A 19371-nucleotide genomic window follows, 5' to 3' on the forward strand; every position below is an offset into this window, starting at 1 on the left:
CATAAAGCCATGGTAACCAGTATGGTTCACCACGAAATAAACACTTATGACATGACCAGATTAGCCATCTTGATCCAAAACATGATGAAAAATTAATTAAGGCACAAAAGTGATCCCATAAAATCTCACAATGTGTTATAAGTACACAAAAGGGAAAATCACTAAAATAATTAAGGCTCCACTGTCCTAAGCACTACGAAATTATGAGTATGTTCATGAGGGGGAGAGAGGACTAAAACCCACAGTCCATGATCATATCATAAATTCGGATTCCATGGTTTACAACCATAATATACACGGCTGGAAAGCTTTAAAGCTCTCACTAATGGTACATCACCCACGTCCAGCCTAAAGCTTAAGGACATTATGTATATAAATATTGATTTACATCAGGCCATACATGTAAGCATAGACATTCCCACCTCTGAATGATTAAGGGTCATAAACCAGACATATACACAAACCATCTTAAGAAAATACGAATATTCCACCACATATATGTGTGCCATTTAAGATGGAACCTCAGATGAGGATTGAGAATATATATTAGATAAATAAGACTTCCTCCACGAAACTATAATGTATCTTGTGCCAAACATGGATGATTTAATCAAGTGGCCAAGAACACAGATTACAAAAGATAGTAATCTGATTATCCAACTTTGAAAGGAGAAAGTTATCAGGCTGATAAAGAGTAAAGAGTAAAAGAGAAATATAATGGTATCAACCATAGTTGTCTTGGCAAGATCCTCAGACCAAAGATTATGATCTAGACGTTCTAAAAGAATATGATCAAAAGATATAAAAGCTAGCAGAAATATATGCCAGACACACTGACCCGAAAAGAAAAAATGACTATGTCATACCAGCTTAAGCACCACGAATTTGATGTCTAAGAGACACAATCAAGTTGCTACAATGTCTATTAGAGATAGACAAATAAGTTCCAAATAATAAGGAACCTCGGAAAGTAATGAAAGGTGCTCAGAATCGTACAAATCCGAGTTCATAAGAGAAACCAGTTCAGACAGAGAAATAAGGTTGCGCAACCACACATCTAAGGTACCAGACCATGTAGTTTGGGACGCCAAACTGCAAGGTATAAAGGTCTTGGATAATAAGATCTCAAAATCTAATTAGATCATGTCTGGAACAGTATGAAACTAAAGATAAAGAGTGTTAACACCAAAGATGTATTTACATACATAAGAGCTCATAAAAGATTGTAGTACTTGGGATTTGAAGGATATAACCTGAGGATCATGAACCCACATAGAGTACTCATAAAACCTATATAGGGACGTGGGGTGTTCAAAGAATTCAAAGTAATTATAAGACAGATGGGCGTAGTAACCATGTACATACAGAAAAGCCATCTAAGAAAGAAACCAGTGAATGGATCTTGTGAGATAAGAAATTTCGTGAGATTAAAGGACATGACCACATGGTATAGTGTGTCCATGTTCCTTCTAAATAACGTTCAAGTATAGCTTGATTACACAAGGATACTCACAAGGACCAAGAAACAATTTATAAAGAGATATGCTCCTATATGGTGGATGCTACTACAGAAAATCAAGTTTAATTTTGTCTGGATATTTACTAAAGAAATAATGGTGTAGTAAGCAGCAAATGGATCACTGGATAAAGGTATCAACGTACCATAGAAATATGAGAAAGAAATTCTCATAGAACAAGCTTTGTTCCTAAGTTGTTTATGGATTGTAATATACAGCAGCTGTAAGTAATATGAAAGACTAAGTATTTACTTAGTACAGTCAGTCCATACAGAAAATATTATAATTCCTTGTGATCATAATAAAGACCAACTGAGAGAAAAAAGTTTAATGGTTCAAAGGTTCAATGATACAAGTTATCGATTGATTAAACAGGCTATGTTTTACATATGGAAAGTCTGTAGAAAAATCATAGCCGTGTGTGTGTGTGTGTCAGCACGCCTAAGTGAGAACCATAAACCAGGATAGTGACCAGAAGGATGTCTGGTCGTGGCTTAATGATTATAAGCATTGCTAAAGCAAGAAAAGATCGATAACCATGTACAAAGGACATGAGTGTATGACTGCGAATTCATTGTGTGATGAGTTTCATTGCAGCAAATAATTATTGATGGTATGACCTTAGACACTCATGATTATGAACGAATATAGACAAGGTCTATAGCTCAACATGGATCGACAAAAGAAAATAAAGAATGATTGGTTACAATGGATAAAGCCATTGGCACATACGAAGAGATATAAGTCCGAATGAACAAAAGATATGAAGTAAAGTTGTTCGTATGTGTTCTGGGTCTATGACTCAATATATATTGAATGTCCACGTTTTGGGAAAGCCATATAACCAAAAAGAATCCGTGGGACATGAAAAAGGACCTGCAATTAAAGTTTTATTGCAGATTATAAAGTCCATCCGAGCACCGTTTGAAGTACCATCAGTTCATCCAAGACTTACAAGTTCATTCAAGGAGAATCCAGCTGATCATCTTCACCAAGTCATAGGCAACTTCAACGTTCAAAAAGACTCGGATACCAGATGGGAATGCGTCTACTACAGTGATGCATTCATCTGGGGGAGTTCATGTGTTGTACTCTTTTTCCTGTCCTTGGTTTTCCATTTTGTCATATTGGTTTTGGGGTTTTTCAGGAGAGGTTTTAATGAGGCAACATTAAGCATGCAACGAACCTGTACCGGATGTGTCGATCAAGAGGGAGTGTTATAAACCAAATGATGATCGACCATGGACCAGCCCGTATTGCAGGTCCAATCCGGGACATGATAAAGACAACCAAAGACTATGTGTTTATCTAGTATATATTCCATGTATATCTGTAACATAGTGTTTATCCTTATCCTTGTTAGGATAAACATAACATTATAATGGTCTAATACCTTATATATATATATGGACCTTCTGATTGACACTAATAATAACAGAAGTATTTACCCAACAATTCATTTACAACCAAAATAATAATAAGGGACCTATTCAGGGTCGGTAGGATAATGGTGATAGGTTCCTGCTATCTCTCTCTTCGCCGTCCTTCCTTCTTTCAACAACACTTTCCCGAGCTGTGGTAATAAGCTTACTAGATGCTCTCATTCTTCATCTATCTTTTTCGTCGATTAGCGACCCGAACACGTAGTAGATCATCGGAAATTTTTGTTTCTTTTGGTTCGCAACCTTCGCCATGATTGCAGGTATTTTCTTATTTTCATTATTCCCTTCTCATTGATACTTAGATTATTTGGATTGGACCATATCTTTGCAATGCTTTGGTGGCCTTGTTAGCTTCATGCTTCCATGTGTTCCATACTTAGGCTATTAAAAAAAAAGTTGATGTATATAACTCATCATTATCAGTGCGACATATATGTTGGTGGGCTCGGTGGATAATTGTTTGTGGCGGAATACAAGTGGCAGTGTAGGATCGATGTACAGTTTCCAAATAGCGCATGTGTGAACTTCACTTAGATCGTGACTCTCTATCTTATCGTTTTCTTTTTGCTTCGTAAACCACTTTTGGTGAATCTTGTTTGTCTTCAGTTAGTTTATTTCTTCGTTGCCATTCCTAAATCTTCACATCTGCGGCTCATGAATTCTTTCATTTCCAAAAATGTCTTGATGCTGTAACTTGAAAATTCAGCCTTAGTAAGTATAGTACACCTAAAAACTTCATACTCTTCTAGTTATTTTAGGGGGAAATATAGTGATATGTTCCATGTTCGATCACATTCAAAACGTGTTTATTGAAGTTGTTGAAGTTTTAACAGTGAATATAGAGAATTGAAGGGACCTATGAAGTAATTAGAGTTGTTTGGAAGATGTTCTATATGGTAGTGAATGTTGGAAGGAAGTTGAGTTTTGAATTCAAGTTTTGAAGATGTATCAAGTCTTGGAGAAGTCATCTTCATTCAGTATGTGGATCCTGCTGATGCTGCAGAGGCAAAACATCACATGGAAGGCTATCTTCTTCTTGGTCGTGATCTCAACTTGTATAATTTAAATATATGCAGAAGCGACAGGTTCCATGACAGAGAAGACGTTCACCTCCCCCTCGTCGTGGTGGTAGGACTCGATCACGTAGCCGTGACTATAATTCTCCTCCCCCTTTAAAGACATCAATCTAGGTAGACTAGCTCTGCATTCCTGTCTGAATATCTTACTTTCAGATGTTATTACAGTTCTCTGATCGATCATAAAAGCCATTGGTATTCTATTTAATTCTGTTTTATCACAGGTCTGTCTCGCTCACCAACGAAAAATTGCTCAAGTGGAAGTCATGGGAGGGTGACGAGCCGTAGCCCAAGAAGTGTAAGCGTGAGCCCAGGAAGAAACAGGAGCTACACGCCTGAACAAGCCAGGAGCCCGGTTGGCGGTTGCTAGGCAGAGCAGGAGATTAAGCCTCGTGGAGATCTTTATCTGTGTTTATGTTTTACGTTTTGATTAATGAATGAACTTAAAAGACATGACAATGAGGTTGCATGTGCCTTTTTGTCATCTTATCTCTTTAGAGATCTCATCTAGCCTTGTTGTTGTTATGGTGAAAGAAAATGGTCCTACTAGGAAATGTGGGATCTTTTTGACGTATTGCATCCATTGGTATTGAATAGGCCTTTTTGCACTTTACAGCTATTTTGAAGCATCAAATTATACACTTATTTCCCCTCAAGCTGTCTGGATGACTTGTGAGTGTGCTGTTGGACGCGTTTCTTGATCCGACAAAGTTCTTGGTTTCTGTATTCTTAAGAAAAAATTCAGCTCTCCCCATTGCACATGTACCTTGAATCTTTAATACTTGGCGATGTTGTCGATAATGTATCTGTGATATGGAAAAATGTGAAAATAACGATTTATGATTTTAAAAACTCCTAATGATGAAAAGAAATCACTGAATTAAACACATTTTGGAAAGTCTCTTTAACTATGAAACATTTGGAAGTCATGCACGCACATGAAATTAGGCTAACATGACATGGATTTTTCTTTTGATTCAAATCTATACATTTTAAATTAAGAATAGAAAAAAGAAAGGGGAACCGAATAGAACATGAGAAGAGCGTGGAAACTGTTGTCTGCAGCTACCCAAAGTCTTTCTTTTCTTGTTTGTACATGATCTTTAAATTTTTTTATTAGCCGTATGTATTGGTGGTGTGAAGAATAAAGATTGTATATTGTACCAAAGATTGTATAATTATTAGACGTATAATTATTTAATCAACTAATAGTTTTTTAGTGCTAGTTTATTTATTTAGTTCGCTCTTTGAATTTCGAAGCCTCACCTTCCATACACAGTCCACATACACACCTCTCTGGTTTCCCACGCACTAAAGTTAACATAAAAACCAAGTTAACACTTTGAGCACTGAATTAGTGAATCTCTCTTTTATTTTTCCTCTTTCCTCTAATTTCGAAAATTATTTTCGCCGAAAGAAAAGAAAAAGTCTTTACCTTTTTTCTCTCTTCGCTGGGTTCACAACACTAGCACAAATCTCTGAACTTTGCTTTTACCCTGTTCTGTCTGAATAGCAAAACCTCGACCCTCTTTTTTCTTCTTCTTTCTTTGTCTGTGATCTGAATCTTCTCCAAGTAAATCTGGAAGCCGGGAAGCTCTAACTAGGTACTTTACTAGCCATTTCTTGATTTTGCATCTGGGTATTTGATTATTTGTCGCATTGTTGTGTACGAACTAGCTTTCACTTCAATCTTCTACATTCTTCTTCTCTCTGCAAATCCTGTTTCCAGAGAACATTCCTGAAAGAACCAAACGACAAAAAAAAAAAAGTAAAGATAAGATTTTTAACCCAAAACAAAATAGTGTGGCTTTTCGAATGCTCCATAGGTTTATTCTTGTTCACTGTTTAGGCTGAGCGTTTGATTAAATTTCTTGACCCCATTTAACTTCACCTCTGTCGGAATCCATGTGTTAGTATCTTAAAAAAGTTGCTTACTTGATTTCTAGGGTTCTTACCATATTTGACTAGTTACAATCAATTAGCATATGACTCAAGTTTTGAACTTGTCAGTGTTTAAAGGTGTGATGATGCTGCTTCCGAGATGGTTTTTAGAAGCAATCTTGCTCCTAATCTCAGCTCTTGCATTTACAAACGGTAACTTCACCTTAAACCACATTTGCATCACTTATATCATTCTCCATCAAAGTTCTAATATGATTTTCTTTATACAGCTGCATTCATAGGCGTAAACATAGGAACAGATCTCACCAACATGCCCTCACCTTCAGACATCGTCTCCCTCCTCAAATCTCATCAAATCACACACGTCCGTCTCTACGACGCCAACAGCCACATGCTCAAAGCCTTCGCCAACACCACCATCCAAGTCACTGTCGGCGTGACCAACCAAGAGATCCTCAAAATAGGACGCTTCCCTTCCTCAGCCGCCTCGTGGATCAACAAAAACGTCGCCGCCTACGTTCCTTCCACCAACATCACAGCCATCGCCGTCGGCAGCGAGGTCCTCACCCAATCCCCCCACGTGGCGCCCATCCTAGCATCCGCTCTCAACAACATCCACAAGGCTCTCGTGGCGACGAACCTCAACTTCCAAGTCAAAGTCTCCACACCCATGTCAATGGACGTAATGCCTAAACCCTTTCCTCCGTCCACCTCCACTTTCAGCCCTTCCTGGAACACGACCGTTCATCAGATTCTTCAGTTTCTCGACAACACCGGCTCCTTCTTCATGCTGAACGCGTATCCTTACTACGGCTACACGACGGCTAACGGCATTTTCCCGCTTGATTATGCTTTGTTCAAGGGGCTCTCTCCGGTTAAGCAGATCGTTGACCCAAACACGCTTTTGCATTACGATAGTATGTTTGACGCTATGGTCGACGCTGCTTACTACTCCATGGTGGCTCTCAACTTCTCTAAGATCCCCGTCGTCGTTACGGAAACCGGCTGGCCTTCTTCAGGTGGAAGTGATGAAACAGCTGCCACTGTAAGTAACGCGGAGACGTTTAATAGTAACTTGATCAAGCGCGTGTTGAACAACTCTGGTCCTCCTAGCCGACCGGATACGCCGATAAACACGTACGTCTACGAGCTTTACAATGAGGACAAACGGTCCGGGCCGGAGTCGGAGAAGAACTGGGGGATGTTTTATCCTAACGGGACTTCTGTTTATCCTCTTGGCTTAAGCGGCGGTGGTGGTGGTGGCTCTGAGGCTTTGAACGGGACGACGTTGTTCTGCGTGGCGAAAACTGATGCTGATGATGATAAGTTGGAGGACGGTTTGAATTGGGCTTGTGGACAGGGCCGGGCTAACTGCGGTCCGATTCAGCCGGGACAAGCGTGTTATCTACCGAATGATATCAAGAGTCATGCTTCTTTTGCTTATAATGATTATTACCAGAAGATGAAGGGTGTTGGTGGGACTTGTGACTTTGACGGTACTGCCATCACTACGCCTAGAGATCCTAGTAAGTTTTTTCCCATTTCTTTATATCGTTATGTTTAAGCGTTGTTTACATTGTGTAATTCTCAAAGCTTGATCGCTTGCGTGTGTTTTGTAGGCTATAGAACATGTGCTTATACTGGAAGGTAAACGATCTGAGCTTCATCATGTCTTTTTATAAGTTTATCTTTTTTCTAAATCTTGTTCTATCTATATCTCAGTTTAAACGCAAACGGAACGGGAGGAAACTTTCCTCCGACTGCGTTAGGACCCGCAAGTCAAGTAGGAGGGAACGCAAACGCACTTATCATTTCCATCTACCATCTTCCCTTCTTGGCAACGTTAGCTCTCACGCTACTACTACTGTAACTTCAGTGTTGTAGTAACCGGCGGGTCTGGTTATTTCTGGTTACCTCTGTTGATTGTTTTAGTTTGGTGTAGTGTTTAAGTGTAGCTAGTGAGAGATCATATGTTCTCATTCTTTTTGTCTTCGTCTTTGAACTAAAATCTTCCGAATTAGAGTGATTTAAAATTTAATTATCAAGTGAATTATTTGTCTTGTAGTCTAATGAAAATCATGCAAAAAAAAAACTAGCGTTATTCCTAAAATTTGATCGACTAATTTGATATTGGAGAATAAAGTTTCTTGTCAGTGTGTTACAAGAGCTATAGATTTTGAATAATTACCCATCGAAATGATTTGAGTATTCACGTGGTACTAATAATACATGATCCTAACTCATGTGATTTTAAAAGGAACAAAATTTTAGCAAAAATATATAAATCCAAACACAATAATACATTTGATAATCACGTTTAAATAAATTACTAGATCTCGATCCGCACAACCGCGCGGATTTTTGCTTTCATTATTTTTATATAAATATTATGTTTTCAATTCTAAATTGGTATATATTATAATATATGTGTCTATCAATTTTTAAAACATAATAAGTTTACGGTATATTTTTTTCATTGAATAGATTGTTTTAAACTTTCACATGTATTTGTATCTTCTTCAATATATATATATATATATATATATATATATTTTCGGATTATTATTTCATTATTAAAATTGTAACTATATATATATAGATATTATTTTATTGTCATATTCATATTGTTTTATATTCTCATATTCAAAGATATTGTAACATTTCACAAATTTTGAAATTTTTTTAAAAATTAAACTTTTTGCTTTATAGATTTATATTATCGAGTAAATAATTAAACATTTAAATTTTTGTTTAATTTTAAAAATAAAATATATAGTTTAAAATTTGTTTCATTGGTTTAAGGTAGTAAAGATTAATCATTGTTAGATAATATGATTTTTGTTATTTTAAAAAAAAATCTTTATAATTTTAAAAGTTAACATTGGCAAATATTTAAATATTTAACATATGGAGGTATAGTATTACAACATTAAATTATATCTATTTAATTTATATTATCTAAAAATCTAATGGATTATATATTCTTTAAATCCAATTATTGATAACCCAATAAAAATTTCTAGTAGACTCAAAATTTAAATTATAAGATTAGAGATTAAATGTAACATAACTTTCTAAGAATATGTCCATTAAATCTATTTTTAAAAAAATCATACATGAATCAAAGTTTTTGATTGTTAGTTCTGTTTTAATATATAAGAATTAGCTATCAAAATGATTACATAACTATTAACTACCCAGACGAAAATAAAATAAAATTATTGACTACTCTTCACTTGGTTACTCGCCACGTCAGCGATTATTACTTTATTCGTTTTAAACCAATCAGACCGAAACGCTGCGTTTCAGACATTATTCTCTCGAATGGAGTTGGAAGCGAAACGGTGAAGAAGTAAATGGATTGGATAAGCAGAGGAGGAGTAGGGACGACAAGAGATGATGACGACACCAGGCGGAAGCGGGAGATTTAAGCCGTTACCGACGGCGATGTACGCCGGATACTCAGGAACGGCGTCGTCTTGGGTAGCGAAGACATCGGTTTCCGCGTCCGGGAAGAGGATACAGAGAGAGATGGCTGAGCTTAACGTGGATCCGCCTCCCGAATGCTCAGCTGGACCCAAAGGAGATAATCTCTACCATTGGATCGCCACCATCATTGGTCCCTCGGGTCAGTTCGTTGATTCTCTCTCTCTTCTCAAGAAGATACGATTGAACTTGTTGTGATTATTGATTCGAGCTTATCTGCAGGGACTCCTTATGAAGGAGGGATCTTTTTTCTGGATATGATTTTTCCGTCTGATTATCCTTTTAAACCACCAAAGGTATGAGAGCTTTTGATTCTCTCTGTTTAGATTGTTCGTGAAAGTAGCTAACTTTATCGAAAAGTTGGGAGCTTTATTGGTTTAATTGGTATTGAGTTATGGTTTAGAAGTTTGATTAGAGTTGAAGATGATGTCTTTAGACTGTAATATCATTTTTGAAGCAGAAGTCGTCTAGAGTTTCGATATATGTTGGCATTTAAAGTAGTTTTCTCTCTTGCATCAAAGTCTTATTGTTACATTTTGTAGCAAAGTCTTGACCTTTTGTGGTTATGGTTTTAAGTCTTGAGGGACTTCGTTTTCGTTTTTGGTCTTTTGGTTAAGTGGGTTGATGATTTGCAGGTGGTGTTCAAGACTCGGATCTACCATTGCAATGTCGACACTGCGGGGAACTTAAGTGTGGAGATTCTAAGAGACAGTTGGAGTCCGGCTCTTACAATCACTAAAGTCTTGCAAGCCATCAGAACCATCTTCTTAAAACCTGAGCCATGTAAGTCTCTACTCTACTCTACTCTACTCAATTGGTTAACTCAGGTCAGATCTACCTAATGAAAGTTCCTTTTTCCTTTCTCTACCTAACAGTCTTTAATTCTTTGTTCTTTCGGTACCAGTCAATCCAGCTTTACCGGTGATCGCACGGCTCTACTTGTCGGATAGAGAAAAGCACGAGGAGGTAGCTAAAGAATGGACATTGCGATTTGCCAAGTGAACAAAGTTTGGAATCTTTTAATAGGAGAAAAGAAAACAGAGAGATATTATTGTACGTACACCTTTATTTGATGAATGATCAATCAATGCATCCACCAAAGTGGAACAACAGTGTTAGATGACCAAGAAATATTGTTTGCTCTGAGAATAGGCAAACCATACGAGAGTGTAGGACCTATTCTCATCAATAGCTCCAATTCCAATCTTGTGTCAAAACTTTTTCTTTGAGAACCAAAGACTATATATGGTTTGAATTTAACTGTTGTAATGTTTCTATTAATAGGAAAAAAAAGAGAGATTTTTCTTTTTAAACAAGAAAAAGAAAGACCTGAAAGAGACAATCTATCTTCTACGATGGCGATAACTTCAAAGATATAAAGAGAAACATTTACAGATGAGGTGATTAAACTGATGAAGATTATTAGTTGCTACCTAACAGGTTTCTATAACCTTTATGATTGCTTTTTTTTTTTTTTTTTTGTAACACTCCTTTATGATTGCTTTATCACCAAATAATTAGACCAATGCTTTCCGTTGGAAACACAAACAAGAGACCAAATCTACCAGTCAATTCAGCTTTACATAGTTATTACAAATCTTCAACATATCCATCGATATATATAATATATTTGAGAGAGAGAGAGAGAGCATTAAAAATGTTTTTAACCAAAACAAAAACAACGAAAGACATTGAACAGCAATGTTCAGAAAAGTGTAGCATGTGTGTTTGAGTTTTTGCGACTGTTTCCAGTTCATATCGGTAAGCTTCATTCTTCGTCCATTTTTTTTTATCAACCTCTTCATCCACTTTGTTCATTATTTTGGTTATTGGCGTATATAATTGCGTGTGTTGGATGTGTACCTATATATATATATACGTTGATGAGTATGTTGTATGTTATATGCATCTCTATGTATGTATTTCATGTCTATATACTCGATTTATTTATCGGTTACGATGTTCTTCTTTGCTGGAATATTGTTTCTTTTGATTGTTTTTTTTTTTTTGAAAAGATGTTTCTTTTGATTATTTTAGTCACATCACAAAGTTGCACTTTCTTGACGATTTTTCTTTTAACCTTGGGACAACGATAAATCTTATCAAGTATCCAGCAGTTTATTAATGAGATATCTAACTATAAATTAAAATTTCTTAAAATACATATTCTGAGTTATATTCCATAAGAACGATCATTTTATTTTATGTCTATATATGGTTGTGCCAAAGAATTTCAGTTATACATTTATTTAATTTTGCTGCTGTGAATGTGATGTGAACCGAAGGGTCAAAGAGAAGGTTAGGTCGGAGCAGAATAATCGCATGCAAAGATGTTCGTTTAAAGTCAACGTCTGTAAACGTCTATCAATCTAACGGCTCTTATTTGAAACGATTAATTATATCGGCATTATTCTTTTTTTTTTTAAGTCAACGTCCGTAAGCTTGTTCTTTTTTTTTTAGCAAAATTATTAGTGAAGGTAAAGTTCTCCTATTAGAACTTTTAAGAGACTCTAAGAGAGTATTCAATTAGTCTAATTAATTATTTTTAATTAAAATTTATTATTAATTTACAATATACTATAATAATGATATTTTGATGTTAATAACCTCATTTTGAGAACTTATTTGGTTGATCTAACCGCACTCGGGGCCGGCTTGGATAGGAGGCGAGCGGTGCGATCGTCTCGGACCCAATCTGTTGTCTTCCTATTTCTTAATAGATAAGAGTTTGATTTTTTTTAAAAAATTCAAGTATATTTTAATATTAAAAATATGAAACCCATTTTTTTATATGAAAGTATTTTTTTTATTTTCATAGATTTACTTTTAAAAATACTTGTATTTTGAAAAAAAAATCATATATCTATCAGATTTTTTAAAGAAAAATAATAATTTAGAAATTAATTTTTTTTTTACTCAGAGCCATGACACCATTGAGCCGGCCCGAGTACACTGATCAATCGGCCCCTTCTTTGCTGTAATTAACAACGTTTGTTTCCTTGGAGTTTTTGCGTAGCGTTAATTTGGAGCTTAGTGTGAAACCAACGTGGTGTTCTTTTCGATTTAACGGGATTATAACGGGAGAACACACACATGTCAATCACCAGCGATTATGATAAAGTAAGTAAGCATAAGACTGTTAAACGGTGGATCTGTAACTGCATAATGAAACGCATGCATATACATTATAAAGTTATAGTAAGGAAATATTATATAATCGTTAATAGACACTGTTCTATATACATAAAGGAAGATATATGTGAAGCTAGGATCAGTACTTAAGAAACTTTGAGTATTCAACTTATTATACAGCCCATATATACTGATTAATCTATACATGTTTGTACGTACATGTGATAATGCTTGATAAACAGGATTAAGAGAAATACTTGAGAAGGTTTTGAGTTTTGATTATAATTTAGCATTACACACGGAAATGGAATTTTTTCCATTAGTATGTAAAAGTTTCCCGAATAGTGGGGGCTAGTAGCTTTTTATATACATTACAGATGGACTGCAATTGCTTGATGGAAATTAAACAAATAAAAAAAGATCGCGTCTATAATGTAAGACATTTTGTAACCTGTGTTTAGTTAAGAATTAAACACGAATTTTATTTCACTTCCACTACAATATTACACTACTCACAAAGACGATGATATGTAATATATATGTAGACTAATTAATAAGACTGTTTGTAAGGACCTTATGAAAGCTTTATAACTAAATTAATTATTAGCATGCATTAGGCATGAAAATATCATGATCTGCGAGAAACAAGAGATTAATATCCACACATATATTTTTTTTTTAACTTTATCCACATATATTTACGCAATGGATTATGTTATCAGTTACACATATATGAGGTATATTGTAATCACACAGAAACCACAATTACACAACTTAGCACATATATATACCAACCTCTGAAATAACATGAGCATACTTCTCATCGAAGCATGATATATATATAAATGACATCACGATTCATCAAACTATATATCTTCTGGTCTCTGGTCATGTCCTAAGCTCGACGAGGTTCCAACAATCTCACCGATAAAATCATGCGTCTGCAACGGCTGGGATAATATTGGAATATTACTATCAAAAGGATCATCATTGATAACCGAGTTCAGAAACGAAGAGAACTTGTCATCGTAACAGAAACCAAAGTCCTCATCACCAAATACGCTGACACTGATCTTGCCAGCTCCACTCCCGCTGCTAACGGTGGTATCATCGGTGTGAGAATTAGAATTAGGCTCTAGAAGGTTTTGTCCACCGGAAACTTCTTCTATAGGTTTACGAGTGTAGCTTGCATCAAGAGGCTTGTGGGTTTGAGGATCAATGCCCTGGCTTAAGAGTTTCTTACGGAGATGAGTGTTCCAGTAGTTCTTGATCTCATTATCAGTCCTTCCCGGTATCCTCCCCGCGATCAATGACCACCTTATAACACACAGTATATAAAAGTTATAAGCATGACTATAAACTCACAACGATATGATTGCTTACTAGCTAATCCTATATAACAAGCGTATATATATCTCATTTTTGTTACATTTTTTCATACAAATAAACAACTCAATCACTAGAACTATTCGCCCTAAAACCAGAAAAACTAGCTAGAACTATCTTTCCATTAAATACAGTAACAAGAATATGAAAAAGAGATTTTATTATTTTGTTGAAAAACTCAATCAACAATCAAAGTTTATGTCTATCACAAAAAAAAAAAAACAAAACAAAACAAAGACTCGCTACATGCCTATAGTGATAAAATGATCAAAAATATGTAATAGAATGAAATAATATTAATGTTTATGTAGAAGAAATCAAACCCTAGTTAACAAAAAAACATCACTAGTTTATGCCTAAACACACACGAACATATACATATAAACTATAATCGTTTATGTCATGTAATTAAAATACGAATAACTTAATTAACTTTTGTAGGTAATCTGAATAACTATAGTATAAAACATATATATATATATATATATATATATGTTCGCACTTGTTACCAATGAGGCGATGAAGGCGGAGGATGAGATCTTCCTCGTCGGGAGCGATACCACCGCGTTTTACAGACGGCCGGAGATAATTCATCCACCGTAGACGGCAGCTTTTTCCACATCGGAGCAAGCCAGCTCTTTTAGGAAGCGATCTCCACCTTCCTTCGCCTTCTTTCTCGATGAAGCTCACAAGAATCTTGTCCTCTTCCACCGTCCATGGTCCTCTCTTCATCCCCATCTTCGTGCAACACGGTGTCGTCATTTTCTTAGCTACCGATCTCTTCCCGCTAGATGACGTCATGTCCACCGTCTTCAACATAGTACTTCTCTATCTCTCTTTTAGCTAGGGTTTGGTGATCTCTCTGAGTTCCTCAATTGCTTAGCTTTTTCTCAATATACTCTCTCTCCCTCTCTCTCTTCGTTATTAAGTCTTATGATGTTGCCAATGAGGCTACCTATTTTTTTTTTGGCTCACTCTCTAGTCTTGGTGTTTGGTGATTACGCGTTTGTAGACTCAATTTACTTTTGTATACTTTTTTTTTCTTTCATCTTTTAGAGTGAGTACTACTACGCAAGTATGCATAATGGTTTCGCCAAAGCATATAACCCTTTAGCAAAATGAGTAATCTGTAACAACACGTACATATTAGTTAGCTGTCACATGTATAGAGGTGAAGACATATGTTAGTCACTATTATTGACAGTATATTTATAAGCCTTCCCATTCAAGCTAATGAGAAACATAATTTACAGCAGTTTTAATAGTCTGTAAATCCACAATTCCACAAACATCCAAATCGAAGTTCAAGTGACCAAATAGTTCATACGTCATGGTTGAACACGTTTTGGTCCTCATACATTTCCAACAAAACTGGAAATAAAAACGAAATTGCGTTTCAAACCACCGTGTGACATAGGCGGGTTAGATGCTTTCTTAATTACTCTTACTTTTGTAGTATTAAAGATCGACTTATTCTTGGGTTACCCCTAGGGTGAACCTCTACGTTCACCGACCAATAGAATTGTGTTATTTCATATTTGATATCTTTTAAAAAAGGAAACAAAATATTGTCAAATTATATTATCTTTTTAAAACTAATATGTAAAAAGAAATAAATAAAAAATAGTAGTAATTACAAAAAAAAAAAAAAATTAATGTCGTCAGCAAAACATTAAACCCTAAATCCTAATCCCAAAACCATAAATCCTAAACCCTAATTCATTGGGTAAACCCTAAACTCTAGGATAAATTTTAATTAAACTCTAAATCAAAATCACTAAACACTAAAACACTCAAGGATTTAGGGTTTAGAGTTTTAGGGTTTAGGGTTTAGAGTTTTAGGGTTTAGTATTTTTATTTAGAGTTTACGATTTATCCAAGGGTTTAGGGTTTACCCAAAGGTTTAGAGTTTACCCAAAAGTTTAGGGTTTACCCAAGGGTTTAGGGTTTATGATTTAGGGTTTAGGGATTAGGATTTAGGGTTTACTGTTTTGCTGACGACGTTAAAAAGATTTTTTTTTATTTTTTTTATGTAACTTGTTTTTTTTTAACTTTTTATTTTAAAAGTATAATATAACTTGACAATATTTTGTTTCCTTTTTTAAAAGATATCGAATTTGAAATAATGAAATCTTATTGGTTGGTGAACCTAGAGTGAACCCAAGAATAAATCTTAAAGATCACATTACTTTTTTGTCAAATTCAAGATCACACTATTATAAAACCATAATTTGAGTGGGCTATAACATCCGCATATCCTCCTTAACTGTACTTGGAAATCAAAAACTATGAAAAGTGTTAAAACGTGTTGATAATACGTTCATTAATGAATACTAACCACCTCAATTTTAAAGCAATTAATTAACAATGACAGAAACTAAATGAAAGAAGCGATTTCCCTTTAATATTTGAACCGACTTTTTTAAAAAACGATGAAAATTTCATTCAGTGTCTTAACAGATAAGGAAATAAATAGTGGGGTGAATTCGTCAAGAAAGAAAAGATAAAGGGCCCTATAAGAAAACAACAGTAGTCAATATCCAACTAAAAAACCTTACTTGAGTCATGTGCAGCCAAAGCTTAGTCGCCTTTTCCAGATGTTCAACCGTGTTAAAACTTAAAAAGTAACTTGAAAACATTGTTAAGCTTCATTTTGTTCAGGAAACTTACACTGCCTTTCCTTTTTTTCTAGATACTGGAGTCCACCAATCATTTATCCACTGATTCAAATTGCTTGGCGTCAATCAAACATTTGATCCCCAACCTTGTGCTCAAGAATGGGAATCTTGTTTATCAGATTAGTGCACTGTTCAATCTGTGCAAGATAAACAAGAGGAGGCAAGAACACGCGGCTGAGAACGGAATCATACCACACCTGATGCTTTTCATCATGTCTGACTCTCCTCTAAAACAATATGCATTGCTGCTCCTATGTGATATGATGGCTCACGCATCGCAAAACTCAAGAGAGCAGTTAAGAGCTCAAGGCGGTCTGTACTTTTACCTGAGTTTGCTGGATGATGAGTATTGGTCAGTGATAGCATTAGATTCAATTGCTGTTTGCTTATAAGCAAGAGCTCAAGTTCTTGAATGCAGGAAACTAATCAAGGTTTTTTATAAGTAGTATATTTTCCAAGTTCTTGCTCGTCTTTTTTCTAAACCGTGGGTGTTGAGTGACCGACCTCTCTGCTCAAAGCACTTCACTTCAATACAGTTTTGTAAGTGTATCTTCTTGTTTTACAATTCAGCTTAGTACTTTCTTGTAAGATTTTTTTTGTGATATGGTAACATATTCTTCAAGGTATGCAGGTATAGTAGCACAACTATGAAAGACAAAAGTAGGTCATCCGTATCCACTTTGTGTCAAAAGAGTCTCTCCATCTACACGCTCCACTGATAAAGAGTCATTCAAGAACAATCGAAATCACTAACTGGTCCATGATCAATGGCACTTGTACATTAGTAATTTTAAGCAATTTCATTAAGTTAATTGCTAGAGATAGATTCAAGACCGTGCTATTGACACTTTAATTAATATTTCTTGAGAAGATCTCATGTTAATTTTTGTTTTTAGAGTTAAAACTTATAAGCCCCATTGACGCTCATACACTATCCCATTGACGCTACTACACTATCTTGGTAATATATATAGTCAAACTTGCTGTTCGGTTTGGTTCAAGAAACCGCAGGTTTAAATGTTTTTATGTGACAGGTTCTCTATGGAGATATCAGCTAAAAATACAGCAAGAATAAATGTGAACCTATAACATTGGAGCGTATCTCTATAGTCAACAAATAACAGAGATTACTCAAGCAGATAGGATCTTTATTATACGCACAAATAAAATCCTCAAAACCGCACTTCTAGAATGAATCTAAAAAGCTTTGAAGAAGAACTATGTGCGATCCCCAATTCAAGATTTAATCTAAATTTTCTGGAAAACAAAAACTGTGGAATGTGCAAAATCAAGAACAATGAAAACACTTTAAAAACAAAAGGTGCTCAGGATTTGAATGAATGGTTGGGAAGTATTTCTCCTCAAGAAAAAATTCAGATTAACGAGATTACATAAACCCATCATCACTGCACCAACTTTGCTATTCAAAACAAAACATTCAAGAAAACATACTGAATCTAAAGAAGATGAAAACGCAGCTATTATGTAGGGTTTGTAGAGGTTAACCGTATTTATAGGTGTCGCATTAGGTTTCCACGCGTTTACTCGATGTTAATGGGCCTTATTACTTTGTTTGGGCCCATTATTTTGTGATAGTTAACGTCAGGCCTATAGGCTTTCGCTGCTCCACACACAAAAGACAAGATTCTGCTTTAAGACATCACATAACTAACAATCTTGAGATGAATGTTAACATGTACGATTGGGACACAAACATAAGTTGTAACTTGTAGATTACATTTGCATCCCCGCTAACGTGGTACTGAAACTCGGCAAAACAACAAAGAAAAGCACAACTGTACTTTTAGATGATTACTCAAATCAAAGTTATTTGCGTTTGCAAACGCGCAGAACAAATTAGGTTTACAATTTTGGTTTTTATCTCTAGAGAAAAAAGGATATTTGTTTATACAATTTGTACCGAAAACAAAAAGAGAGCAAATAATTGAGACCTAGATAGGTCAATAGCTGCTCGTGATTTCTTATGAGGTAAGTTATATTCAGCCAATCAAGAAAAGTTGTATTCATATTTAGCTTTTGCTTAATAGGATTGGTTTCCTTCCATCAACACTCTGTGTCATCATCCACTTTTCTTTTCGTTCGCAGGCCGTAAAGTTGAATATTGATAAAATAATTTTTTGAACATGGAGAACATTTTGGAAAGGAGGAAACACACGCAGAATATTATTGATCACACCAAAAAAAAAGTAGCGGCCACTAACAAAAGCCTTTCAGGGCATTCCTCGAAGCCACAAGCATGAACTTTAAAAAAAAAACTAATACCATCCCATATGGCTTAACATGCTAGTGTCTGCTACCATCCCATACTCCGAATATAACTTAGCTACTTAGTTGGTAGTTTGTGTCAGGTTGGTCTGAAACTTAGGTAGTGTAAAGTTAATCCGATAGGTCTTTGACGCTAAAATTAGATTGCGTTTCAACTTTTAGCTAGTTATATGAAAATCAGTATTGACCAGTTTCTTTTTTTGTAAGATTTACATTTACTCTCATTTTTGAGTTTAATTGTAAAGTTTGATGCATTTAAGGTTGCAAAGAGATCCCTCTCGTTGTTGCCACCGTTGGGAGATTATTTGTTATATTCTGTTCTGAAAAGTTATTCCGCTAGAATATCATTGGGTAAACTCCGAGGCCATAAACATGATATATGATAATAACCACACATTTCAACGGTACCCAAAGCATCCATAGTTTCACGGCTCATATCGCATCATTGATCATACCACTCGAAGAT

General features: G+C 35.4%; 3 protein-coding genes, 1 long non-coding RNA gene and 1 other non-coding gene across 6 annotated transcripts; 3 read left to right on the plus strand and 2 right to left on the minus strand.

Annotated features, from left to right (window-relative positions):
• The first annotated feature begins 2594 nt into the window (after positions 1-2594).
• LOC106444547 lies at positions 2595-4643 on the plus strand. Of its 2 annotated transcripts, XR_001288280.3 has the most exons (3): positions 2651-3219; positions 3793-4149; positions 4260-4643. It is a non-coding gene; the product is annotated as an uncharacterized LOC106444547 (long non-coding RNA). The 2 variants fall into 2 exon arrangements; XR_007323614.1 differs by having other exon boundaries at positions 2595-4149.
• Positions 4644-5325: 682 nt separating this feature from the next.
• Positions 5326-8001, plus strand: LOC106440602 (glucan endo-1,3-beta-glucosidase 4). The gene is made up of 5 exons (XM_013882312.3): positions 5326-5639; positions 6046-6129; positions 6207-7463; positions 7557-7584; positions 7660-8001. Exons 2-5 carry the CDS (start codon positions 6060-6062, stop codon positions 7805-7807), a joined length of 1503 nt encoding a protein of 500 aa, XP_013737766.3. The 5' UTR covers positions 5326-5639; positions 6046-6059; the 3' UTR covers positions 7808-8001.
• Positions 8002-9229: 1228 nt separating this feature from the next.
• On the plus strand, positions 9230-10685 carry LOC106440601 (constitutive photomorphogenesis protein 10). Its single transcript, XM_013882311.3, has 4 exons — positions 9230-9565; positions 9646-9719; positions 10059-10206; positions 10328-10685. The coding sequence occupies exons 1-4, from the start codon at positions 9334-9336 to the stop codon at positions 10423-10425; spliced, it is 552 nt and encodes a 183-aa protein (XP_013737765.1). The 5' UTR covers positions 9230-9333; the 3' UTR covers positions 10426-10685.
• Positions 10686-11416: 731 nt separating this feature from the next.
• LOC106444546 (transcription repressor MYB5-like) lies at positions 11417-15439 on the minus strand. The gene is made up of 2 exons (XM_013886004.3): positions 14444-15439; positions 11417-13872 (listed from the first exon to the last, which is right to left on the minus strand). The coding sequence occupies exons 1-2, from the start codon at positions 14758-14760 to the stop codon at positions 13422-13424; spliced, it is 768 nt and encodes a 255-aa protein (XP_013741458.1). The 5' UTR covers positions 14761-15439; the 3' UTR covers positions 11417-13421.
• Positions 15440-17942: 2503 nt separating this feature from the next.
• Positions 17943-18030, minus strand: LOC125588210. Its single transcript, XR_007324600.1, has one exon. It is a non-coding gene; the product is annotated as a small nucleolar RNA U30 (small nucleolar RNA).
• Between the last annotated feature and the right edge of the window lie 1341 nt (positions 18031-19371).

The sequence above is a fragment of the Brassica napus genome, chromosome C5 (genome assembly GCF_020379485.1).
Source record: "Brassica napus cultivar Da-Ae chromosome C5, Da-Ae, whole genome shotgun sequence".
Classification (NCBI taxonomy): domain Eukaryota; kingdom Viridiplantae; phylum Streptophyta; class Magnoliopsida; order Brassicales; family Brassicaceae; genus Brassica; species Brassica napus.